This window comes from Schistocerca serialis, chromosome 6 (assembly GCF_023864345.2).
Source record: "Schistocerca serialis cubense isolate TAMUIC-IGC-003099 chromosome 6, iqSchSeri2.2, whole genome shotgun sequence".
In the NCBI taxonomy this organism is placed as follows: domain Eukaryota; kingdom Metazoa; phylum Arthropoda; class Insecta; order Orthoptera; family Acrididae; genus Schistocerca; species Schistocerca serialis.
In genome coordinates, this window is record NC_064643.1 from 532485284 (window position 1) to 532512577 (window position 27294).

At 41.2% G+C, this 27294-nt stretch overlaps 1 protein-coding gene across 3 annotated transcripts in view; it reads right to left on the reverse strand.

The window, feature by feature from the left end:
- Nucleotides 1-2064: 2064 nt before the first annotated feature.
- Nucleotides 2065-27294, reverse strand: part of LOC126485136 (aryl hydrocarbon receptor nuclear translocator homolog) — a 536090-nt gene continuing 510860 nt past the window's right edge. The window contains exons 10-12 of one of the 3 annotated variants that reach the window (XM_050108786.1): nucleotides 17475-17641; nucleotides 12502-12843; nucleotides 2065-5801 (exon numbers count right to left, since the gene is read on the reverse strand). In XM_050108786.1, coding sequence (XP_049964743.1) covers nucleotides 5575-5801; nucleotides 12502-12843; nucleotides 17475-17641 — 736 coding nt within the window. In that variant the 3' untranslated portion in view covers nucleotides 2065-5574. Of the gene's footprint in view, nucleotides 5802-12501; nucleotides 12847-17474; nucleotides 17642-27294 lie in introns of all 3 variants that reach the window. The other 2 variants (XM_050108785.1, XM_050108787.1) reach the window with 2 other exon arrangements.

The window sequence follows — 27294 nt, forward strand, 5'->3', positions numbered from 1 at the left end:
TGGGCACTGGAGCAGATGAGACATTCTCCCAGTGTAAGATTTCTCGTCTGTTCAGATTCTTTGAGTGCCCTTTCCTCTCTCTAGTGTTTGTACCCCAGCAGATAAAGTAACCCAGACTATCCAGGACACCCTACTCCAATTACAGCAACTGGGGAAGGAGGTGTCTTTCTGTTGGGTACCAGGGCACATGGGAATTCTGGGGAATGAAAGGGCTGATCGAGCAGCCAAGGAGGTGTGTTGTGACTATCAAGTCTTTCAGAGTGCTATCCCCATGCATGCCCTCACCTCGCTATTGCGGTGTAAAGTCCTGTTCGCTGGGAACATGAGTGGCTAGAAGTGAGCGACAACAAGCTCCGTGTCATCAACCCCACAACTCGGCCGTGGCGTACTTCCTTCAAGCCATGTCAATGGGATGAGGTCCTCCTTACTCGTCTTCGCATTGGCCACAGCCCTATAACGCATGGATTTTTACTGCGGCATGAGGACCCTCTGATGTGTGGTGCTTGTAGCAGGCAGATCACGGTGCACCACATTTTATTGGACTGTATTTTATTTGCTAACCAGTGCACTGCAGTGGATTTGCAGGCAGATCTGCAGTCTATTTTATGCAATGATCAAATGAATGTGGTTCGCGTTTTAAAGTTTTGTGAATTGTCCCATGTTTTTAAGAAGATTTTGGAGAGAATTTTTAATGTGTCAACAGGGTGGCTGACTCACTTAAGTTTTTTGTAAGTGGTCAGCCAGTCACATTTCCCTATGCTGTTCTTTTAGCTCTTCTGTGTTTTGATTTCCCTCTGTTTTAATTTCTTGATTAGCTTTGTTGCCTCCTCATAGGTTTTAGTGCATGTGGGAGTGCCTGTGCGATAGAGTATTTGTGTTGTCATTTCTTGTGCATGCATGTATGACAGTTTTCGCTCTTATCCACATTCATTTATTTTAATCATTGTTAGGGCACTGATAACCTCATTGTTGGGCACCCATAATATCCCCAAACCACACACACACACACACACACACACACACACACACACACACACACACACACACAACATACAATGAACAGTGAAACGCATAGCATTCATACTACCAGATTCAGCCATGTACGATAAAGTGGTATTCCAAAGACGCATTTGTCAGAAATAAGCTAATAACATCTGTATATCGCTGCACACGCACCCAATGTATGTCCACCTTCAATGCCAGTTGACATGTTGGGTTGTTTAATAAGTATTTCCCATACAAATATATTCTAAATGCATATTCTACATATGCTGATATATACATTCTTTTAATTTTATTTATCTTTTAATACTGTGTTGTATTTGAGCGTTTTTTTCCCCCCCGAGCTGTAACATTTTCAGAATTAATTATTTTATATTCAAAATTGTTTGCACATTATTGTTGTAACTTTATTATAAATCTGTATAATAATGAGGTAATGCAGAATTGTTCGGGTAAAAAAAAAGTGTTAAATGCACTTCTGCATACCAAGCAAGAGGATTAAAAAAAATGAACTTTTCAAAAAATCTTATTGCACCTTGGTAACATACTTTAAAAACGATAATCTTTTATTTGAAGTGTATTTTCGTATTTATCTCCGTTTTTAATGGTATTCATTCAGAAATATTAAACTCAATTTTTTTTTTTCAAGGGGATGTTCACCCCTTAATAATCATATGGACAAAAGTATAAAAAATGTGTGTGTCTTATTTTGTCCTACTCTACAACATATTCAAAGCCGATCAAATCCATGTAGGTTTACTTGTAGGAACAGTTCAATGCACATTTTTAAGTGCTTTATACTGAGAACTTAATCAGTTGCAATGGAAAATCACTGAGATTTGTGTCATTATCAAAAAGAATAACAAACAAATATCCGCGTACATTTCATAGTAAAAAACCTGATAACAATAACTATAGTGTTTGGACTTCAGAGACAAAAGTGTGACATAAAAAACCCTAATCGTAATGGCAACTCTTCTTCAATAACAAAATATAATTTACCAGAAATGTTGGATAAAAATATCTTTAATTTGACATAGTAAATGCCTAACAATGTACAAAATAATTACAGAAGATGACACATTCTGGAAGGCTTCAGAAGTAAGAAAAAATTAAATAAAACTGTATATTTAAAGAAAATGTTTTTCTTCTCAAATAATTATTCAGCATCATTTACACATAACTTCAAACAAAATACAAAATTCACTCTGATTCAAGCAACAGCTTGAACAAATAAGTCATTTTACTGACAGTTTTCCACTTTACATAAAATAATTTGCCAACAAAAGATGTTGCACTTTACATTATGTACAATACAGGGTAGTTTTCTGACATTGCAATACAAAAATAATACGAATTCCAATACAATTATTTCCAATTTATATCTTTGTACATAGAAAGTGAAATAAATTAACACTTCTACAATACTTGGATGAAAGAGTAGATTTATCCATCTTCTGAAAAAGTAAATGTTTCAAAGAAGCATGACGAGTGCCAAACACTGACTAATTTTTTTTTCCACTCCACTACAACTGTACAGCTCGCACCTCATGCCTTGCAATGAAATGACAAAACTTGGTACAAAAGTGCAATAGGTAAAATAGTCGACAATATTCACATTATTTTGAATAATCTCTGTACTTGTTACATATAGCTGAAAAGATAGGAAACCAAAGAACAATAAAAGCAACTGAGGAATATGCCTCAAAATTTACTGAATGTTTTCTTTAACAACTCTGCTCACAAGGAAAAAAAGTAATACTTCTGCCTGTGGCAAATTCAAAACTTTCCACACTCTCTGACAATTGTACATTTATTTAATTAAGTAGATTCCAAAATAAAATGTATTATTTTGAATTCTCTTCCCATTTAATGATATGTGTTCAAGGTACCACAACAGTTTGATATCAACTGGATTATCTAGTGCCAAAGTGCCCAAGACTGGTGAAACAAATTCTCAACAATAACATTTCAGTGACGCATCCACAAAGTTGTAGATTGTAATTTCTAATATTCATACTGAATTTCTCAACATAGATAGTAAATGACCTAAAAAGTAAAATAATGGACATTTCAGCCTAAGTTAAATAATGGAAATTTCAGCCTATGGAGCAGCCAGTTGCAAATGGAAAGGACGGAATGGGATGCGTATGGTATTGCGTTGTCATTTCAGACACTGTAAGATACAGTAATGTAGATACTAGGCAGTGCACTGTTGCACAGTGACATCATATTTATGGAATATTCTGTCATGCTTGGAGAAACATAAATTAAGCTCTCCAACTGAACACGCCTGGAAGGCCAAACGGTACCAGCTGACTGCCGTGTCATCGTCAGCTGACAGGTGTCACTGAATGTGGATATGGAAGGGCCTGTGATCAGCACACTGCTTTCCCAGCTGTGGTCAGTTTTTGTGACCAGAGCTGCTGTTTCTCAACAAGTAGCTCCTCAACTTAAGGGCTGAGTGCATCCCACTTGCCAACAGCAATCAGTAGAACCGAACAATCACCCATCCAAGAACTAGCCAAGCTCGACAGAGCTTAATTTTGGTGATCTGATGGGAACCGTGTTACCACTGTGGCAAGAGCGTTGGCAGAGGAACATATTTAAAACTGAAATGTGAAGTATTAATACTCCAATACTTTATGTATCAGTTTTTAATAAGTGACTTTATATTATTTTGTCACAGTACTGTATGCTACAAAGAGCAGCTGGTGAGCCAAAGTTGTAGTGGGAAACTGAAGAAACAAGATGTTCACAAATCAAATATAACTTCTAACCAAAGAAAAAAATTTCAAATAACAATTTGGTCCATGGAATCCACAAACATCTGGTAACTAATGACTGACAACTCTCTTATTTAGAAAGATCTACTTAAGGATTACAGTTCTGGTATGGTTGTTTGAAGTATGATACCAACCATTTACGCCAATGAAAGTGGGTGTGCAGGAAATGCAGGGGATTATAGTTACACACACACACACATTAGAATTACTCATGGATTTATCAGCACTGTATTATGATAAATTTTTCTCTCTTTGGGCAAAAGTGACGCAAATAAACAAAAACTGCACAAAAATAAAGGCTGTTATGACCTTGTAGGTGCAACAGCATTAATATAAAATAGTAATAACATGAAAAGTCCAAAATAAACCCATACATTGTTCTTTTTTTCAGAAGTTTTTCTGATAAAATTACATACTTTGAGAGAAATCAAACATTATGAACTCAATGTGACATGTCAATACATTTGTCATTATGTTCAACAAAGATATAAATTAACTATGAGTATCACATTTAACTATCACTTATCTGTCACACCAAATAGTAAATTTAAAAAAGAGAGAAATGATACCTGCAAGTATTTAGAATGGCAGGTATGATGACTACAGGAACATAGTGAAATTTTATTGTCACTGATAGAAGTTTGAATCACACTTTATTCAAATAGTCATTTTAGTTTCCAAATTGCCTATGGATATAGTGTGTTTGTAAATTGTTTGTGTCATGCATGGATGGATAAAGGAAAAATTTTGAATTACTTTACTGTGTTTTACAGAGGCATGAAACTTATTTCCCAACAGTACTGTTCTTATTTTCCATTTGCAGAGAATGCTCTTTCAATATAAAGGAATTCTAATGATAACAAGTAAAACCTCATCTAGGTGAAATCATAATCAACAAATGGAACACACTGAGCACAGAAGGATCTGATTTGTGCCTTCCTTTTTAAAATCTGCGACTCCACGATGATTGGTAATCTGTGATTCTTATAATGGATTCTGTCATTTGCTGCTGTTATTGCACTAATTGGCACTAGATACAGTTATGTGATTAAGTAATGCCAGGCACACGGCAGATGTTACACGGTCAGTGCACAGCTACCTCTCCTTATGTGTGCACTTGTAGGTATTTTACACTGATACTCCTGTTTTGTAGCTTATCTTCAAATAAGACTAATAAATACATATTAACGATTGCAAGGTGACACAAAAATTTTAAGCACTTACTGATACAAGACATGGCACAGATAGTCCTGCTTCATCCTCAATGCAGGAAATAACTTCTTTTCTTTCACTTCACAGAAGGATAACATTACAGAACACAAACAACACAAACTCGCATTTATGAAAAATTTTGATCACGTTTGCATAAAACAGTTAACTTCATTAACAATGCCAAAAGCAACTTACAAAATCTGGAGAAGCAATGTTTTTGTTTCTCTCACACACATTCACACATACTTTTCACAGCACAATAACCTGTTTAACAGGTCTTCGTTGCAGTATTGCACATTAATGAATTATGGTTCACAGACAGACCTCTGTTTTGAGGATTTTCCCAGATATCTAACAATCAGAATTTCACAACTTAACGCACTTTATTAAAACACAGAATCCTGGGGTCCCGACGTGGAAACTGTCGTAATCGTGCTCAGGTCAAGTCACATCATTCGCACAGGCACACACTGGGAAAACAGCCAGCAAACAGGGTCAGGAATGGCATCGTGTTTCGCTCATAAATCATAAATGTAAATGCAAAAAATGACTTTAGCTGACACTTGAGAGGCACTCATTCAAAATTGGTGCTAAACATGTTGAGGTCCTCAAAAGAGGAAGCTGCACCCTGATCGAGCATCTGCAGCATGTCATTGAGCTCGTGACCGCTGTGTGTGTGGCCCCCGGGCCCGGCACCGCCTGCTGAGCTGCCGGGAGCTCCAGGGCCGCCAGAGCCAGGGCCTTGACCAGGGTCGGGGCCCTGACCACCACTAGGCTGTTGTGGTTGCCATCCCCACATACCTGAAAATGAAACACACACATATACATATATACTGAAATCTAATTCCAATAAATAACTAATTGTATGACAAGTGCATGTTACTGTAGAAAATGTGGAATTGTAGTACTACAATTAAAATATGCATTAATGAACATGCTGTTAAAAAATTTCTCTTTAAATGAAGATTTTCATCGGTTCCAGTGAATCTGTCATGAGAACAAAGTTACTGAAACTCATCTTTAAACAACTTTGTTTATGAGAAAGTTCACTTTTGTGGAATTAATACGACAAAATTAAAAATAGTTTTGGTGTATTTTTAAGATCTGTTCCATTTACTTTCAAACAGGTAAAATTAGATTTTTAGTAGATCAAACTGCAGTAATTAGTTATCCGTTCTTTTGGCAGGTAGTTCAATCATAGTTTCTTGATTGTTAATTTAAAGCTTCCTTTTAGCAAGTTCACTGATAATCATGAAAATGGGAGCAGTAAGAAGAAAGAGTTTTCTTATTACTGACAGATGGACCACATACTAAAAGGTAGACTAATTTCTCCAGAACTTTATATGTTTCTTCTACTAAATACCCAAGTTACCCGCAACCTCTGGAACTGAACATAATTCACTCTGTGAAAGCAAAGTACAGAATGGTCGTTATGCAGAGGTCCACAAAATTTCTGGAGGAAAAGGAAGTAGTGAAAATGACATTTTATAGACTATTTCGTAACAAGAATGTAATGTCACCACATATGTTTTAGCTAGGACTTAGTTTTATATGAAGACAGCATCCTGTCTTCCAGATCCTAGATGTATATACTTAATTAAGCTGTGTGAAATGCTTTCAAAGGATTGTGCTGAAATAGATAATGGTGATTGTGGAAATGCTTTGCCAATACCAACCACCTACTAAAGGACTTAATACTCGCAGGAGCCATTTTTCCTCCTCCCATGCAAATGAGTGAGTTCTTGGTCAGCATCAATCAGCTGGAGCAACAAATCCTTTTAGCAATTCACAATGGAAGATGGAAGCAAACTAATATTCTCAATTTTTTAAAAATATGGAAGACTGATTATTTTTCCTTAGCTACTCTAGCAATCGTGTTCATCATACGCCATTACGGAATAACGCAGTTTTTGAATGAAACAATTCCTTCTTCTAGATGACTGCTTTAAATCAAGACACCATTTAATGATTACGTATGTTCCATGAAAAATGTGTGTTGCCAACACCACATTAGTAAATACTGAGGATAAGTTATCTTTATACTAAGCTTTATACGGGGGACACCACCTTGACGAAGCACTGTCCGTGCGGGTGGAGAGGCTTGCGTATTCGTGGGAAGCTGAGGGCTATGCCGAAGGTAGAGGACCTACTGCCACAAAGGCCTCAGCCGATGGATCAGACTAAGAGTGTCCCACGTCGTCCCATCTTCCCTATCCACTGCTACACCTACCCTATTCCGTGACCCAACCCAAGGTGTGATGCGATCCAAGCTGAGGGGTGCGTGGCACATGGGAAGATGTGTCGCAAACGGAGCCTCAGGGATACCAGGCGACCTCCCAGAGTAATTAGCCTTACACCACGCGGGGTATTCGTGGTATGGACCTTCTAGATCCCCAAATCTTGTGGGACCAACATGGACGCTGTTGTGGGTTGAGAGGAGAGCCAACACCGTATTATTAGAGGAAGCCGAAAGGCACGCGTTTTAGCTCACGCAGGCTGGCGTGAGGTCTGGAACAGGACAAGGAAATTAGACTTTAGAAAAACGGACGTAGCTGGTGGAATACTTAACTTTAATCCATTAATGATGAGCGTTGCTCTTGACGGTACATGTTTTACAGTATCAATAGTAACTGGTAATGGCGCCTTGCTAGGTCGTAGCAAATGATGTACCTGAAGGCTATGCTAACTATCGTCTCGGCAAATGAGAGCGTATTTTGTCAGTGAACCATTGCTAGCAAAGTCAATTGTACAACTGGGGCAAGTGCTAGGAAGTCTCTCTAGACCTGCCGTGTGGCGGCGCTCGGTCTGCAATCACTGATAGTGGCGACACGCGGGTCCGACGTATACTAACGGACCACGGCCGATTTAAAGGCTACCACCTAGCATGTGTGGTGTCTGGCGGTGACACCACAGACACGACTACAGAAAAAGAAACTGAGGGGCAAATTGAGACCTCAGATACCCAAACATTGGTGACTGAACCAATGGAAGGCACTTCCACTAATGAATCAGGGTCTAGACCTGAGCCAGAAGTGTGAACTGTAACCGAGAAGCTAGACCAGATTAAGATCAAAGGCTTGTCTGGGCCCAAAGGAGGAAGCTACTCAGGGCTTCCTAAACACAAGTGGAGGGAAGTAAAGGGACTAGAACCCAAGACCCCCAGGAAAAAACTGTCTCAGGTTGAAGGGGACACGCAGACCCCCACAACGTCAAAGACAGGTAGTAAGTGGATAATCAAAGACTCCCTCCTACTTGGATAAGCGAGTCCACAAAAAACCGAGGAAAGAAATAGGGAAACAGACCTACAGTACTGCAGTATCGGGTTTTAGGGTGGCAGTAATCCAGGAAGGTCATCCACTGGTGGCCATCACCTCGCAGCAGAGGAATTAGTACAGATGGCCCTCTTTGAAAAGATTGGTGGTGTGTTGGTGGGGGGGCAGGGGGGGGGGGGACACGCTGGCCCAGGTCCCAACTTCAGGATGTTCTATCTAGAACGTGGTGTACTCATTTTTGTCTGAGAGGGGGGCACACAGTAGAGTGGCTCAAGGAAAAGGTGCCCAAGATATCCCCGTGGGAAGATGCGAAGCTGCTAGTCAAGACTGCAGCAGAGCTTCTTAAGACCGTGAAGATATCATTATGGATACCCAAGATCCTTAAGGAAGTCTCTCCCAAGACTCTGTTTGGGAAAATAGCGGCCCAGAACCCAAAGGTCCCGACAAAAGATTGGAGACTGATTAACCAGAAGGTTGTTCCGGAAGGACGAACCCTAGTGGTGGAGGTTGGTGAGATCCACGAGGTACATTGAGGAAGGTGGATGGGGAATATACAAAGACAGCACATGAGACGCTGGAATTGCTCCTCAAAACTCACTTTCCTCAATATGCTCTGGGCGGATAACACAGACCAGTACGCGACCCCAGAGAGACAACGGTTCTCAGGCACTCGAAGAGAGGACTGGGAATCGGTCAAGGACTGTGTGAACTTCAACAAAACCCAGTGGGGGGTGGAAACATTCCAACCGTCCAAGTCACCTGGCCCAGATGGAATTTTTCCAGCTCTCCTGCAACAGGCTGGACGAAAGCTTATAAGAGTCCTACGCAGGCTATTCAGGGTTAGCTTCAGTAGGAATCATTCCCAATGTTTGGAGGCTCTGAGGACTAAGGGACTTAGCTTCTGAGGTCATCAGCCCCTTCCATGCCCGAGGCAGGATTCGAACCTGCAACCAAAGCGGTCAGGCGGTTCCAGACTGAATGTTTGGAAGGCAGTGAAGGTTGTCTTCATTCCAAAGCTAGGGAGAATTGATCATACCAAGGCCAAGGATATGAGACTAATCAGTCTGTCCTCCTTCATTCTCAAAACATTGGAAAAACTGGTTAATGTATATGTTGGGGAGAAGAGGCTAAGTAGGGTCCCTCTACACCTGAACCAACACGCATACCAACCAGGTAAATCATGTGAGACAGCTCTCCACTAACTCGTTGGGAAGATGGAAAAAGCACTTCACTTCCAAGAAATAGCCCTCTGCATCTTCCTGGATATCGAGGGGGCCTTTAGTAACACGACCTACGATTCCATGGTAAGGGCAGCAGAGGTGCATGACCTGGGGACCACTATATGTAGGTGGACCAGAGCCATGCTTAGTGGAAGGAAGGTAGAGGCTACCCTGATGAATGAAAAGATGGTAATTAAGATCACTAGAGGCTGCCCACAAGCAGGAGTTTTGTCTCCTCTATTGTGGAATCTAGTGGTGAACGAACTCATTGAGGAACTAAATTCCGCACAATGATTCTGCCAAGGATACACAGATGACTTTGTCATAGTAACACTTGGAAAATTCACTGACACAGTCAGGAATATGACACAAGGAGGTTTGGACATTGTGCAAAAATGGTGCATTAAACAGGATCTGAGAGTTAATCCTAAGAAGACTGTTGTGGTGCCATTTACAAAGAGACGTATTCAGCATGCAAGTTGGAATTTAAAGCTCTTCGATGAAACTCTACCTGTGAAGGGGACAGTGAAATATTTAGGGGTAACCTTGGATGAGAAGCTAACTTGGACCCCTCATATTAAGAGTATCTGCTCCAAGGCAAAAAGTACTTTAGTGAGTACTAGGAGAGCTTGTGGCAAAAACTGTGGCCTAAGCTCCAGGGGTATGCACTGGATATACACCACAGTGGTTAGACCTAGGATTTCCTACGGGGTCGTAGTGTGGTGGAAGAAGGTAGAACAGCGGGTTGCTGCTAAAGAGCTTGCTAAGGTGTAGAGATTGGCCTGCTTAGCCATAACGGGTGGAATTAGCAGCACACCAACCGCTGGAATGGAAGCCACGAAGCCATGCTGGATATGCCTCCACTTCATCTTTGGGTTAAGATGGAGACAGCAGCTGGGGCATACGGACTTAAAACTGGCCAAAACTGGGTCTCATTCAGATATCCAGAATCACACACTAACATAGTGAGTGAGGTAAATATAGGTACGGCTGGGGAAATGCCTGCCGACTATATAGTAACTCCCAACTGCTTCGACAAGTCTTACAACATAATAATTGGAAGTAGGGAGCAGTGGGAGAAAACAGTTTGACACTGTACGGGGGACATCGTTTGATTCACCGATGGGTCAAAAACAGATTAAGGCGTTGGGGCAGGGTTGTACGGGGTTCAGCCAAAACTGGAGAGCAGCATCTCTCTAGGCAAACTGGCCTCTGTATTCCAAGCAGAAATTACTGCAATCAGGGCATGTGTGGAGGAGAATATGAGTAGGTGCTACAATGACCGTAGCATCTACATCTATTCAGACAGCCAGGCAGCCCTGAAATCATTGGCAGCTCCTGCAACAAGATCTAAGATTGTTGCAGATTGCCACAGGGCTCTGGTGGAGCTAGGGGTAAGCAATAGGGTGTACCTAGTGTGGGTCCCTGGCGACTCAGGGATCTGCGGCAATGAACAAGCCGATAGATAGGCTAGGATGGGGGCAACAACTCCATTTATTGGACCGGAACCTGTCTTAGAACTACAGAACTGGCTTAGGAAACAGCACGTAGGATATTGGACCAAGGTCCATAAACAAAAACATGGTAAGGTAATGATGCCCAAGCCATCTTTTAAAAGAACTGTAATCCTGGGATTGAACACGAAAGAGATCAAACTCATGACTGGACCGATGACCGGCCATGAGAACTTCAAAAAACACCTACACACAATGGGTATAATGGAAGAGGACCCTAAATGTAGGATCTGTGATGAGGGTGAAGAAACTGCATCACACCTAATCTTCAAATGCATGGCATTGGAGAGTAAAAGATACAGAATCTTTGGGACAACTAGACCTGAAGAAATTGTGTCTAACAAAAAACTGGTAGAGGGGCCCCTTGCACTATTTAAGGGCACTGGTTGGCTTTACTAGATATACAGGGAGCGATACCACACAATAAACCTAGTTTCGGTGCGGGCAGTGGTGGGTCAGACCTAAGCTGTTTTAGCTCTCCTGTTAAAATCAATCAATTAATCAATCAAGCTGTATTTTAACTTTTAGCAAATGATTAACTTGTCAGGCACAAGTACTTACAAGGCTTAAAAATAAAATAAAATACTGAATCTACATCACTCTGGAAGTGTACTTTAGCCAAACCATGATTTAAAGAAACAAACAATGGAAAGTTTACATTGAAATATCAACAATATTATGAAAAGGACAGACCGTTGCTCACTGTGGTAACGAGCAAATTGCAGCTGTCAAGCAGCTTCCGCGCCAGCCGCCAGGGGTGCTGTGTTTTCTAATAAGTTTTCATGTCTCAGTGCATTGTTTATTCCCTGCTGTGAATTTTTGTGTGTCTCGTATTTCTGTGTCATGTTCTGACTTGATTCTGTCACTCCAGGTTAGACTGGTAATCACTTACTGACTCCCTCCCAAGTATTTGTACATTCCAGAATGATTTACCTGTGCAATAGTTTACCTTAAGAGTTCACATTCCAATAAATATTTGATGATCAGTAATAATTTCTGTGCTCTCTGTTCACCCTGTTTGTTAAATACAGTTGCCGCAATAAAGTATTTTGTTCCAGTAAACCTTGTCATAGTGTGTTCACATTGTGCAACGGTCAGACAGTCCAAATTGAGCTGTACTCAACAGGACCAAGCCTGATAAATCACTGTAAAATTCAAATTAACCTTTGGGTTGAGGACAATGTTACCCTCTTCACTTCCCTATATCCTACCCCTCCAACCATCCACCACAGCAATGTGCAACTAACACAACGTATCTGGGTCAGGAGTCCCAGCACAAGTATTCTTCTTCTTCCTTTTTTACTGCTGCTCCTGCTCTCTTACACACGTACTCCACTAGCTCTGTCACACAGTTATATTGACAATTTGTGCACAGTCACCCAAGATACCTTCTTCTCCTGAAGAGGAACACCTAATGAAGGGATCTGACTAAATTTCTACTGAATTGCTGTGTGTATGAAGTACTGCTGCTTTGTCTCTGACAAACGTGACTCACCTGCCGCAGATGACGTTGGAGCATGGTAGGCTGCTGCCCTTGCTTGGCCAGGTGCTAGCTGAGTATACGTAGGTGCTGTCGGAGCTGTTGGACCACCAGGAGACCGTGACGGACTCAACTGGCCATACTGATAACCTTCAGCTTGCTGTCTGAGGCTCCATGCTGCAGAAGGTGCAGGAGCAGCTGCAGGTGCAGGGGCAGGACTAGCAGCTGCAGGTTTACCGACACGGCCAACACTGGCCACAGGGGAAGCATACCCAGCAGGTGAATGTGAATGTGAGGTATCGTATCCTCCATAAGCACTACTCGGTCGCTGCTGCTGTTGCTGTTGTGGGCTTGGACCTACTGAATATAATATTTTTCATGTGAACTTGTGCTTAGAAAGAAACAACAGATATTACTGAAACAAATTACATGAAAACTCTTTCAAAGTTAATAATCCATAAATTGCTAACTCTCTGGTTTAGATTTCTATTCATCGAATATTGTCAGTTCTTGTTACATAATGTCTCGATTCAATCACTTCAATTGGAGATTAAAAGAGCTCCTGCCTATTAATTCCTCTGTGACACTATGATAATAAACTGTATGTTTATGATATTCGCACTTCCTTTATAAATATCATATGCAGAAGTATTATTCCAGTGGTACATATCTTGGATCTTTAGAAGTTTAGTACTGAACTGAAGTTTTGGTACCATGACCACTTGTAATTTATAGCTTCTTATAATTGTGTGTGATAAAACTTTTCATGGAAAGTGGAATTTTTAAAGATGGCTAAACACTAACAGCAGTAAATGAATGTTTCCTTCCAGGGCTCATTAGACGAATTAAATTAAAACAAATTTCATTTCCTTCAATTTATTGAAAAACTTCACCACTTTACTTTAATTTTTAAATACAATATTGTATGAACCGAGACTAATGTATGTGATCTGCAACTAATTAATAGAAACAAAGTATGTGCCACTTCGTGCAATGCATTTCGTTCCTTATATGCAATGATCAACTAGAACATCATGACACATATTTACAAAGGAAATATTAAACCTTGCTTTATTTATCAAGTATCACAATAAGTGGCTAAGGGGAATCTACTGGGATGAGATATACACCACTAAAAAGAAGCATATGTTAGAAATTACACTCATACTTACAAAACATACACACTACTAGTCACTACAATTTTTGTTCCTAGTGTTTTATTTATGAATGCTACAGTTATTTTCAAACTGTTCTCGATTCTTTACAGCATGCAGCCCTTTAAAGTCACAGGAAAGTTATACATCAGTAAAAAGAGACTACTTACTGACTAGCAGACAAGCAGAGGTGGGACACACAATGCCAGGATTGCAGTCTGGCAAGTGAAATGGGGTAGGGGTTGTTTCAGGTGGAGTAAGCAGAAGAAAGAGGCAGGAAGCAGGAGGTGGAGTTCATGGCAGAAAGCTAGCAACTCTGAGGGAGACAGCAAGTGTACAGGATAGGAATGCGGATGGAACAGGTGGCAGGTACATGGGCCAGGCATGTGGCACATGGCCACCGGAGCCTGTCAGTCCATTTGATGCACAATGTAGATTATGTAGGGTGTAGATTGGGAAGGAGTAACAGGACAGAGGAATGGAACACTGCTTGACAGAGGGTATGGAGCTAGTGAGTTAGTGGAAATTGTGGGCAGGATGATTACGGGAGTGAATGACGTGTTGCGAGGATAATTCCTATCTACATAGCTGAGACAATCTACCGTATTTACTCGAATCTAAGCCACACTTTTTTCCGGTTTTCTGTAATCCAAAAAACCGCCTGCGGCTTAGAATCGAGTGCAAAGTAAGCAGAAGTTCTGAAAAATGTTGGTAGATGCCGCCACAACTAACTTCTGCCGTCGAATATATGTAGTGCTACACAGGCATGCTTTGCAGGCACAAAGATAAATACTGCGCCAAAACCTCTGCGTGCGTAAATAAATTAAAAGAAAAGGTAGAAGAATGTAAATATTATGCCATGTATTTGATTTGATTTATTATTGGTCCTGTAGATCATACAATTTGTACAGCAAAGCACATCATGATATAGGACAAGTTGTTTCATTGGCAGAAGAGCCAACACTGTGTTACTAATGGAGGCCGAAATGCACGCATTTTAGCTCACGCAGGTTGGTGTGAGGAGGGAAGAACTATACTGACGTGAGGTATGATTCACAATATTATCAGTTCAGAATACATTCTTGAAGAATATGGCACCTTGCTAGGTCGTAGCAAATGACGTAGCTGAAGGCTATGCTAAATTGTCGTCTCTGCAAATGAGAGCATATGTAGTCAGTGAACCATCGCTAGCAAAGTCGGCTGTACAACTGGGGTGAGTGCTACGGAGTCTCTCTAGACTACACCTGCGGCGCTCGGTCTGCAATCACTGATAGTGGCGACACGCGGGTCCGACGTATACTAACGGACCACGGCCGATTTAAAGGCTATCACCTAGCAAGTGTGGTGTCTGGTGGTGACACCACACAAGTCAATTTGAAAAATTATGTTAAGATGGTGTATGACGAGAGAAGACAATAGTGGTACATAACTCACATAGCAGAATACATATATTCTTTTGTGTTTGCTGCTATGTCATATAAATCCTGCCTGCCTAATAAACTACGAAACTAGAGTGAGACAACAGCAAACGCGGAAGAATATACACATCATGTCATGTTTATATTCATACTATTCTTGTGCTGAATAGTGATAAAGTCAGAAATGAAGCATGGCAACTGACTAGATTTTTAAATCTAAGATGACTCTAATTTCTGTGCAGAATGTATTGTACTAAAGAGGCGTCTGCAAAGATTTTCAAACGGAGAAAATTTTTCGCTAAACTCTCGTTCAGAACATCTTCTATCATACGCAGTCTATTATTTGGTTCTTGTTGATCATTATCAAAGAAAGCAACAGTGTAAGTAACAACAAACAGCAGTCTTGTGCCATTGTTTCGCTTATGAGACAATTCCTCTCCTTTTTTTATTGTAAGCCGCGGTATTGCGCACAAAAGAAAGCCATGCCATGAGCGGTGACAGGTCGTAAGCACTCATTATCAGAATGCGACAAACAATGCATGACACAGTAAAATAATGCATTTCCAGCTTAGAGTGACATAAACACCTATAACAAAGAGAACGGCACTTATCAGAGCAAAGCAAAATAAGCAATCGATTCAAACCAGACGAAGCACGTGAAAAAGGAAGGGTACCCGTATAAATACAGACGGAGCGCCTGACGCATAGTAATGGCTACTTGGTAAAGCTTAACTGTTAAGCTTACGACTCGAACCAAACTACTGTAGCTGTATCTTCATCCATTCGACGTAAATTGTGTCTAATGTTACAATGGTGCAACTTTGTTTCAATTTGGAGGTGCGGTCTAAAACTTTTCTCACCCCTTGAATTTCGAGTCTCAAATTTCAGGTGCAGCTTAGATTCGGGAAATTTTTTTTTTCCTTGATTTCGAGTCTCATTTTTCAGGTGCAGCTTAGATTTGAGTAAATACGGTAGTGCTGGAGGGAAGCATTCATATGGCACAGGTTGTGAAGCAGCCATTGAAATCCAGCATGTTGTTCTCAGCAGCATCTTGTGCCACTTGGAAGTCAACTCTTTTCTTGTCCATAGTTTGGTAGTGGCCAATCATTATGGTGCACAACTGGTTCGTGGTCATACCCACATAAAACGCTCGTAGAAATCGCAGCAGAGGTGGTATATTACATGGCTGCTTTCACAGGTGGCCCCTCCTCTGATATGATAGGATAAGCCTTTGACAGGACTGGAGTACAATGTGCTGGTTTGGTGAATTGGACAGGTCTTGTAAATGCATCTTCCATGAGGATATGACCACTGAGGAAGAGCATGAGGGTGGAAAAGAATGCTATGTAGGTTGAGTAGCCATTGGAATACTGTTTTAGGAGTGGTGGGAACTATCATGGGAACTCTCTAATTTCCAGGCATGATGAATGATAATCAAAGTCCTGGCAAAAAGCATGGTTTAGCTGCTCCATAACCGATTGATATCGGGTGATGAGTGGGGCATTTCTTTGCACCCAAGTCTTGGGGGTGATGGGAGGGTTAGAGGTGTGTGAGACAATGGTGCAGGAATCTGTTTGTGGACTAGATTTGGGAGTAGTGCTGTCTGTGAAGGCCTTTGTCAGACCTTCGGCATACTGGCCAAGCGGATTCTCGTCACTGCAGATATGGTGTCCATGGGTGGCCAGGCTGTATGGGAGCGATTTTTTGGTGTGGAAGGGGTGATAGCTGTTAAAATGAAGGTACTGTTGGTGGTTACTGGACTTAATACGGATAAAGAGACAGATGGAGCCACCAGAGAAGTGGAGGTCAACTTCCAACGAAGTGGCACATTGGGTTGGACAGGACCAGGTGAAGTGGATGGGACAGAAGGCATAGAGATTGTGGAGGAATGAGGACATGGTGTCTTGGCCCTGGGTACACATTATGAAGATATCATCAATGAATCTGAACCACAGAAGTGGTTTGGAGTTTGATGGGACCTGATATATTTGTCTTTAGTATCACATGATGTGCCTTCCATGTGAATTAGGCACAGACATGTGTTCTGGCTGATTAGTGCATTTTTGGATCCCTTATCTAAAAGATAACTGGTGCAGAACACCAATAACACTGCACGTTTCTAAGAGCGGAATTTAATGTCAGGGTTCTGCAGCTTTTCACAACAGTAAATCGATGAATTGTTACTCTGATATCTGCTAGGAAAGTCACTAAAATGTTACTTATTTTTTACTGGACATTATTTTCCAGTGTTTTATAAATTTTTCATTCTTTACTACCAGCTCTTCCTCTTTTGGCTATGAAATAAAATCTTCCTGTATGTGGCCCATATCTCATTGCAGTGACTATAAAGGCATTTTCCCTCCAAATCATTTTGTAGCATTGAATGCACTTCATTACATCTATTCCCAATACTTACCCTGGATATGAGGTGCTGTTGTCATCATATGTGGATAAACCTGATCTGCAGCACGATGAGCACGCTGCAAACTGTAATCAAGCCCAGGGCCTGGACCTGCAGACTGGTAACTGGTGACCTGATCAGTAGGGTCTCCGGCTGTGTTATCAGCCTGCCCATGTAGTGACCTGCACAGAGAGCAAATGCCCAATCATGTCTGTGTTCCACAATATCAGCCTAGATGTTACTGGGAGGAAAAAATGAAGCCAGTATGATGAATTCTGAAACCGGTCATGATTTATCTGACGTGCAGTTTATTATTACGTAGTTTTATCACTATGCATTTCAAACCTCAGTTCATAATCAAGCAAACATTAAAAATACATATTATATCATTGTAATACATTTAATATGACATTTTGCTGGTTATTACTGATGTTGCACTCCTGGTAACTGTGGTACATTTTTTGTCAAAAAATGAAGAATTGCAGTATAGCATCGATTATCCAAACTAAATAAGGGACATAGGTGTTCCGAAAAATAATTTATTTGGATAATCAAACTGTATACTTACATTTACCAATAAAAACTACATATATTTACAACATGGATCTCTTTTATTATTACAAAGTGTACAATAGGAGTGTATGGACTACAGCCTAGTAAACAAAATATGTAATGTATTTGCATTTTCCATGTTCAGTACAGACAGGGTAATTCCGTGATGATATTACAAACTTTTGAAATACGAAAAAGAGTAAATGTATCAATCTGAGGTAAAGGAACCTGGTCCAGATGTGACCAAGTTGAAAGTTATAAGTGGAAATCATTCTGTTATCTCTAACAGGCGACCTCTTTTACTATAAGCTCTTTACTTACCATATCCAAAACGTGGTAAGTATGGACCATGGGCTCTTAAGTGCATACTTTCAAGAGCTATGAGCACCTGTTTATCTTTGCTATTATGAAAGACATCTCTTCTACTGAAAAAGTCCTCATAGCTCTAAATACATGCATTTTACAGCCCATGTTTACAAGACTTTTTTTCTTGTTTTGATCCATATTACCTTCTCCCAGGATATGAAAAGCAAAGAGCTTGCACTAAAGAAGTATCAGAACAAGTTTCGCTTGTAATTTTCAACTCATTGTTTCCGGACCAAGCTCCCTTACCTCAAGTTGATACATTTATCCTTATCCATCATCACAGAAAGTTTGTATTATCAACATGGAATCACTCTGCATGTACAGGATTAACACTTATAAAATCCTTAACTGAATTCTTTCTAAGCAAGCTTACCCACTTACGAGCCACTAAGTTGCACACTTTCTTCAGGATAGATATCTGAATCTGGTCAATTTCTTCTTGGGCTTCAAACCATTGCAAGTCAGTATCTAAACATGTAAATGCTTCAAAAGGAGCTGGTATGTTTTGATCTTCATTTTCTGGACCACTAGTTGATGAGGTACTTTACCAGTGACAAGATTTACAAATTCAATATACTACATTTTTTGATGCCTTGGAAGTACGAGGTGCATTCAAGTTCTAAGGCCTCCAACTTTTTTTCTTCGGACTGGAAAGAGATAGAAACATGTGCATTGTTTTAAAATGAGGCCGCGTTCATTGTCAACACGTCCCAGAGATGGCAGCACCGTACGGCAGATGAAATTTTACCGCCAGCGGCGAGAATGAGAACTGTTTTAAATACTTAAAATGGTGACCTTTTTCCTTACTTGAATAGCGTGCAATCATTCGTTTTCTGAATTTGCGTGGTGTGAAACCAATTGAAATTCATCGACAGTTGAAGGATACATGTGGTGATGGAGTTATGGATGTGTCGAAAGTGCGTTCATGGGTGCGACAGTATAATGAAGGCAGATCATCGTGTGACAACAAACTGAAACAACCTCGGGCTCGCACAAGCCGGTCTGACGACATGATCGAGAAAGTGGAGAGAATTGTTTTGGGGGATCGCCGAATGACTGTTGAACAGATCGCCTCCAGAGTTGGCATTTCTGTGGGTTCTGTGCACACAATCCTGCATGACGACCTGAAAATGCGAAAAGTGTCATTTAGGTGGGGGCCACGAATGCTGACGGACGACCACATGGCTGCCCGTGTGGCATGTTGCCAAGCAATGTTGACGCGCAACGACAGCATGAATGGGACTTTCTTTTTGTCGGTTGTGACAATGGATGAGACGTGGATGCCATTTTTCAATCCAGAAACAAAGCACCAGTCAGCTCAATGGAAGCACACAGATTCACTGCCACCAAAAAAATTTCGGGTAACCGCCAGTGCTGAAAAAATGATGGTGTCCATGTTCTGGGACAGCGAGGGTGTAATCCTTACCAATTGTGGGGCACTACGGTAACAGGTGCATCCTACGAAAATGTTTTGAAGAGCAAATTCCTTCCTGCACTGCAACAAAAACGTCCGGGAAGGGCTGCGCGTGTGCTGTTTCACGAAGACAACGCACCCGCACATCGAGCTAACGTTACGCAACAGTTTCTTCGTGATAACAACTTTGAAGTGATTCCTCATGCTCCCTACTCACCTGACCTGGCTCCTAGTGACTTTTGGCTTTTTCCAACAATGAAAGACACTCTCCGTGGCCGCACATTCACCAGCCGTGCTGTTATTGCCTCAGCGATTTTCCAGTGGTCAAAACAGACTCCTGAAGAAGCCTTCGCCGCTGCCATGGAATCATGGCGTCAGCATTGTGAAAAATGTGTACGTCTGCAGGGCGATTACGTCAAGAAGTAACGCCAGTTTCATTGATTTCGGGTGAGTAGTTAATTAGAAAAAAAATCGGAGGCCTTAGAACTTGAATGCACCTTGTAAATCATAGACACTCGTTCATTTTTGAATATCTTATTCATCACTTCCATGGCAATTGAGTTCTCTAAGTATCTTGAGCATTCTGGACATAACATTCTGTTCACCATTTTCAATCAGACTTTGAGACCTTTCTGCTGTACCCAAAATTTTACTGCACATTTGTTTTAAATTCTGATCCTTTACACCATCCCATGCTGCTCCTATCATGTAGGACGCATGTTTCAAATGAATATTTTTATGATTTACTGCCAGACTTTCTTCTCCCTCCTCTTTTCATTCTAACAATAACTTACATAACAATTCTCTTAAGTAATATAGTTTGAAACGCTCTAATACACCTTGCTCCATGGGCTGTAATAAGCCAGGAAACAAAACCCTGCAGGAGGAAACAAAAACTTGAAGTACGAGTCAATTTACAGGGAAGCAAGAAGTCCAAAACCACTAGATATGTGCAAGGGGGTGAGCACAACACATGGAAGCTGTGGGCAGCTGACGACTGAGCACATGGAGACAGCACACAGGATGAGGTGCAAGGCGAGGTCCACAAGGGGTTGAACTCGGCAGTAGAACTGCTCTGCCTGGCTAACTGTCACACGCTGGTAAACATTTCCATCAGCGGGCCTGCCCCTGCAGTATGTCACATGCATCGCCTCACAGTCGTTTTCTGCACTAGTCCGCTGCAGTACACACACCAGCTCATCTGTCTAAATTGTGATGTCTGTTGGCAGGGATACTAAATCCCCCAACCCCTGAAAAGTCACATAGAGCCAATTTGGGCTTGGGCCGTGACATTGACAACAGAACCAGAGAGGGTGTCAGAGACTCAGGCAGTGGACCGACCACCAAAGTAGGCAACACAGATGCTGCTGGCTCCACCAGAAGGATGGAAGTGGACCATTATCAGACACAATGGTCCTGGGGAATCCCTTGATGGTAAAAATGACCAACAACACATGAAGACTGATAGTCAATGGCGTGCAAGACAGTCTAGCATCCTACACTACATTTAACAAGTCATCACTCATCAACAAACACATGCAGCCCAAAAATGGACCCATGCAACCGACATGCATCTTGTTCCAAGGGAGCTCTGCGACCTGCCAACGGGAAAAGTGGTACAGTGATGCAGCCTGGTTCTGTGCACAGGTCCCGCAAGCCCACACCAGATGTTCGACATCGCGATCAACCACCAACCTGTAGATGTGACGTCACACCAATGCCTCCATACAAGTCATATCCCAATCTGACACATGCAGCAGCTGGAGTATGAAGGGACACAACAATGGGGGAGAGGGGAAAGGGGGGGGGGGGACCAGCTAACAGGGCTGCTCCCCTGTGGCAAGAAAGAGGGCCCCTTGGATAACACTGATATGATCACATATGATAAAAACCATACACCATGCCGGATCAACACCCCGGGAAATGCGGTCCAGCCAGCCCATCTGGACAGCCGAAATGATTTTACGGAAAAGTAGCTCAGCAGCAATAGCGCTCATGACCTCTTACACTTTCTATTGAAAATCCGACAAGATCTGCTGCAAGGTTATCATCCAACAGAAACACAAGAGCCTTCAGCCGATTGAACTCCAGATTGAGCCCCACCAGCAGTAGCAATAGCAGATCAACATTTGCATGCTGGACACTGAGGCAGGAATGAATGACATAGCAACAATTACTGAGCAAGAGGATCCACCTCTGCAATCGGTGGACAGTCCTATCTGGTATCTTGGAACGAGTGCCAAACAAGGAAACCAGTGGCTTGTGGATGGTGTTAAGGAGGAAACCCTGTCACACACAAGAAAACATGAAACTTTTTAATTCCGAAAACAATAGCCAGAAACCTCTTTCTTCACCTGTGAACAATTACATTGTGCTATGGAAAGTGTCTTTGACAGGTAAGCAATGGTCTGCTTGGTGTAATTTGGGTTAAAGATGGGACTGAAGCACATCAACGCCATACTGGGACATGTCACACTGGGGTTAAAGGTTTCCCAATGTAAAAGAAGCCAAAAAGGGATAAGAGCAAAACTACTGCTTAGGGCACTGAAACCCTGTTGACAATCTTCAGACTAAACAAGATTAATGCCATTTTGGCAAAGACATTTAAGGGAATGGCAGATGTGTGTGGCCTGGGGAACGAACTTAGCATAATATGAAAGCTTGCCCAAAAAAGACTTTAGCTCATTCAGGTTCTTAGATGTCGGCAAGTTGAAGATGACCTAGATGTTATCATCCATAGGGTGAAGCCATCTTTACTGAGCGTAAGTCCCAACAGACGGCACTCTCTAGGAGAAAAACTGCACTTTCTCAGCTCAGTGTGTGGCTACAAAATTTTGAACAATAACAAGGCGGTTTTTGAACTGGATCAACAACACACCTTACCTGGCAATGCAGCAAGAGCCCCCTTTCCGTAGATGAATCAAAACCGGCAAACAGAGTCAGTGGTAGCAGGGAAGAAAACTTCACAGCAGGATATTCTCCAGAAGACATTGAAAAACTCTCTGTAGATTTCAAAAATGGTATTCTGATGTAGAGCCCGCGGCCCAGATGTCACCAAGGTAGTTTACACAACAGGGTATGTCATGATCAAAAGCTCCAAATATCACTGATAAATTTCTGGCACAGAAGAGTTTCCAACAGGCAAGCAATTGAACTGGTTAAGCCCAAAGGGGGTTCTGTCAACAAACTCTAAGAAGCTACGACCAACGGCAACTGCAGGTACGCATCACGCAAGTCAATGCGTGAAAGATACTGGACCCTCCAGTGCTGTTGGGCTTCTGAAACATCAACAGAGTGGTGGGCCACTGATTCGATGAAATAAGAGAAATGAAGCTCTGAGTCTAAATCTTGAAAAGGGACCGAATGAGACACTAAATGAACTTTGTCAACTGTCTGGAAGCAAAAAAAAAAGAAAAAGCGGCTAACCTAAAAATATTTTGCAGCAATGGGAATCAACCACTAACAATGTAAGTTGCTGTTCCACTCTTTTATACCATGCAGAGACAGAAAGGAATACACTGTTTATGGTATGATACAACTCATAGTAGCAGCTGTTGCAGTGCTGGGCAGCCCAAGAGTCTGTACATATCTAATTGCCACTCCCATGTTTACTTGAAATTCAGTCAGTCACCCATCCACTACCAGCATCAGTAGAATACGCTAGGGCAACAGATGCAGGCCGTCAGAGAAAATCCCAGATTTCAGTGAAAATGCAGGGACACCCAATGACCAATCAGCAACTCACTGACTGTCACGAACAGTTGCTACATGACCTACCTGACAGCATTTACATTATGTTAATACTTGTTCCACAGATCATGAATAAGACATTTCATAATGATGTGGAACATATATTATTATTATTATTATTATTATTATTATCATTATTATTTAGCATCACTCCTGCATATCTAAAAATTCATCTACTGAGTAGGAGGATAGGTCATTCAGAAATTCTTTTAATTTCTTTTTAGATGCTGGTTGGCTATGTGTCACACTTTTACTGCTATTTGGCAAATGACCAATGATTTCTGTGGCAGCATAATTAACCCTTTTCTCTGCCAAGGTCAGATTTAACCCAGAATAGTGAAAATCATCCATTCTTCTAGTGCTGTAGCTATGCACTTTGCTATTATTTTTTAATTTGGATGGATAATGAAAAACAAATTTCATATGTGAATATCTATACTACAAAGGTACTGTAACTATCCCGAGTTCCTTGAATAAATGTCTGTTAGGCTATTATTCTGATTACGTGCATTTGTGCAATGAATACTTTTTCCTTTAATGATGAATTACCCCACAATATAAGGCTATATGAAAGCAATGAATGAAAACACACAGAGAAGGCAAATTTACTGATACATTAATCACTAAAATTTCCAATAACCTTGTTAGTATAAGCTGCTGAACCTAACCATTTCCGAAGATCATCAGGGTGTTTCTTCCAATTCAATTTCTCTTCAATGCACACACTCAGAAATTTTGAATGTTATGCCTTAGTAATAGACTTATGCTAAAAGTCTATATTTATCAATAGTGTTATGCCATTTACTGTACATAACTGTTTATACTGTGTTTTCTCAAAAGTTTTGTGAGAATCCGTTTGCAGAGAACCATTTAATAATTTTCTGAAAAACATTATTTATAATTTCTTCAGCTAATTCTTGTTTGTTGGGTGTGATTATTATACGTGTATCATCAGCAAAAATAAGTAGCTTTGTATCTTCATAAATATAGAGTGGCAAGTCATTAATATATGTTAAGAACAACAAGGGATCCAAGACTGAGCTCTGTGGGGACATCAGGCTTGATACACCCCAGTTAGAGGACTCTGCTCTGCATACCCCATACGTGAGCTCCGAGATCAGGCAATCTAATTGAACATGCACCAAAAGACAATCAGGGCAGCACAGCTAGCTCACCCAATGAGTGGAAGGAGAATGAAGTTGAGGAACTGAAAAATGCCATGGGCAGGAATTATAACACTGTGAATGATGCAAACACACCGAGCTTGACAGGGGCGAAGAAGGGCAGCACTGTGACAACATAACACCAGAATCATCAACGGCATCAACACAATGACTTGCTGGGAGAGTAGGCCACCTGGGAAACCCAATGGGGCACTGGGGGCTGTTGACTGTGTACATCTAAGTGTGTCACATGAAAACTGATGAATGTTCAGCAATCTGGGCAACATCAACTAAAGTAGAGTGGGATAATGCCACTGGCCCAGTCTGGTACTCAGGATCAATCAAGCCCAGTTTGATACTGAGGATCAATCATGTCCCAAATCAGTTAGTCTGCATATGAAGTACCATACTCAAAATGACACTGGCATGAGACCCCACAAATCGGCAATCAAGGCCACACATGACTGCCTGGAGTGCTGGTTAAACTGGAACCATGTTGCCACTGCATGGATTTGACTTCTTAAATACTATGTAAGCAACCTGCAACATTCACCAAATGGGAGTTTTGGCAGCTCAGTGTGTGGCTTCAAAATTCTCAACAATAACAAGGCAGTTTTATCAACTGGATCAACACTGGATCAACAATACGTCTTACCTGGCAATGCACAAAGCACCCCCCTTTCCAGAGACTCACCCAAACCGCCAAAGAGAGTTAGCAGCGTGGAAGAAAACTACACAACAGGCACCTCGCTTGCTACCTGTGTGGCAAGCCTGGATATAGGGAGGAGGAGGAGGGATTGGGGGGCGGGGTAGTGTGGCAAACCAGGGTATCTGCTCCGAGTGGCAATTTCAGGGGTGCCAAATTCACATTCTCAAAGAAAAAAACCTTGTTTCACAAAGTACCTAGCATCCAGGTATGTGATGTCTGTGCTATGGGAATTGTCATCCCTGTTGCATCTACAAATAAAAAGCTTTCCCACAGCCAAAAGGGGACAGGGCTATATTGAGCTAAGGCGAATAAACCTGAACGGGGGAATGCCAGTCGGTTTGTTTATGTGGTTGATTTGGTCTGCAAATGTTAAGAGTTGTTAGTATTATTAGTGACATCCATAGACCCAGACTACTACAGCAGAAATTAATGACTAACAGGAATAACAGGTAATTACATATTATGAAATTCTGACAGACAATTTTTGCCAGATTGCTACACTACTAAGGGCCAGTTGCATAGTCCTCAGTCAGCAGATGCAGAGACTGGAAAACACGTTGTACTAACATGTAGTAATGCCTAACCAGGGAATAAACGTAGCATAACTAAACCGGTGATTTAGTGAAGTTAACCAGAGAATACGTTTTGACAACAGCAAGAACAGTTCCAGTATTAGTGACGACAAGATGGTTTGTTAGAATGAGGAAGGAGAAGAAATGGGGACTTCACACCAAATTATGTGAGACAATATAATGATTCCAAATTTATATGAAAATTATGTACTACTACTACTACTACTACTACTACTACTACTTTTCGATCTCGTGCTTTATAAACTGGAGCATATGAGTTAAATGTGAAAGTATTTCCTAACATAAGACTTTTTGCTAGTAGTAGGCCTAATAGCATTTGATATTGGTATTTCATGTTATTTATGTAAGTGACATAAATGAAAATGACCATTTGTGACAAAACAGTCTTGCTTGTTTGGTGTGTTTTATCTACCAGACAGTAATGAAACAGACGTAATCAAATCGAGAAACCACACCACTCTTGGGTACTATTTGTACTAACAGCTTTTTCGGTATTAGATGACATTTTGATTTTTCATGTAGCAAAACGTTTGACGAATTTTGATGAGGTAATAGATTCTTTCGCAGAAAGGAAAGCACGCAGTGTAAAGCTGTAATAAGATTAGAGAGAAAGAAATGCTGGGACCTAAGGATTGAAGAAATGTGTACTGTTTTGCTTGTCTCTTGTCTTTACTGCTTTTATGTTTCCTACATTTAATTGTATGTCACACAAAAGAGAAAGTTATTAGCTAATACGCAAGAGAGAGGGAGAGAAATTTTCTGGTCACAAATAATCCCATCCAGTAGCAATTATGAGCTTGTTTTAAGGGGGGCAGGATGTCAAACCGGCCAACTGGGAGCAGGGGAGGACCACAGGACATTTTCATTTCCACTGTCCTGAATACAGGCTTGATGGCTTCCATTAAAAAACATACATGTTTGAATTTCACAGAGCAAAGTACAGTGAGGTGTGATAGAAGAATGGTGTGTAAAGAGGCACACTGCACTTTGGTACACTTAAGACCAAATAACATGCCTTACATTCCCTCGAACATTTATCTTTTATACATCAAACTCTTGAGAAAGATGTGTGCTACAAAATAAACATATTTTTGAAAAACCATTTTTTTTTTTTGGACGTCCTACCTCAAATGTTCAAGGGGGAGCGGGGTGCGGGGCCACTATCAAATTTTTGCCCTAGTCATAGATCCGGGGTCGCTATGTGGCATGTTGTTGTTGTTGATGTGGTCTTCAGTCCTGAGACTAGTTTGATGCAGCTCTCCATGCTACTCTATCCTGCGCAAGCTGC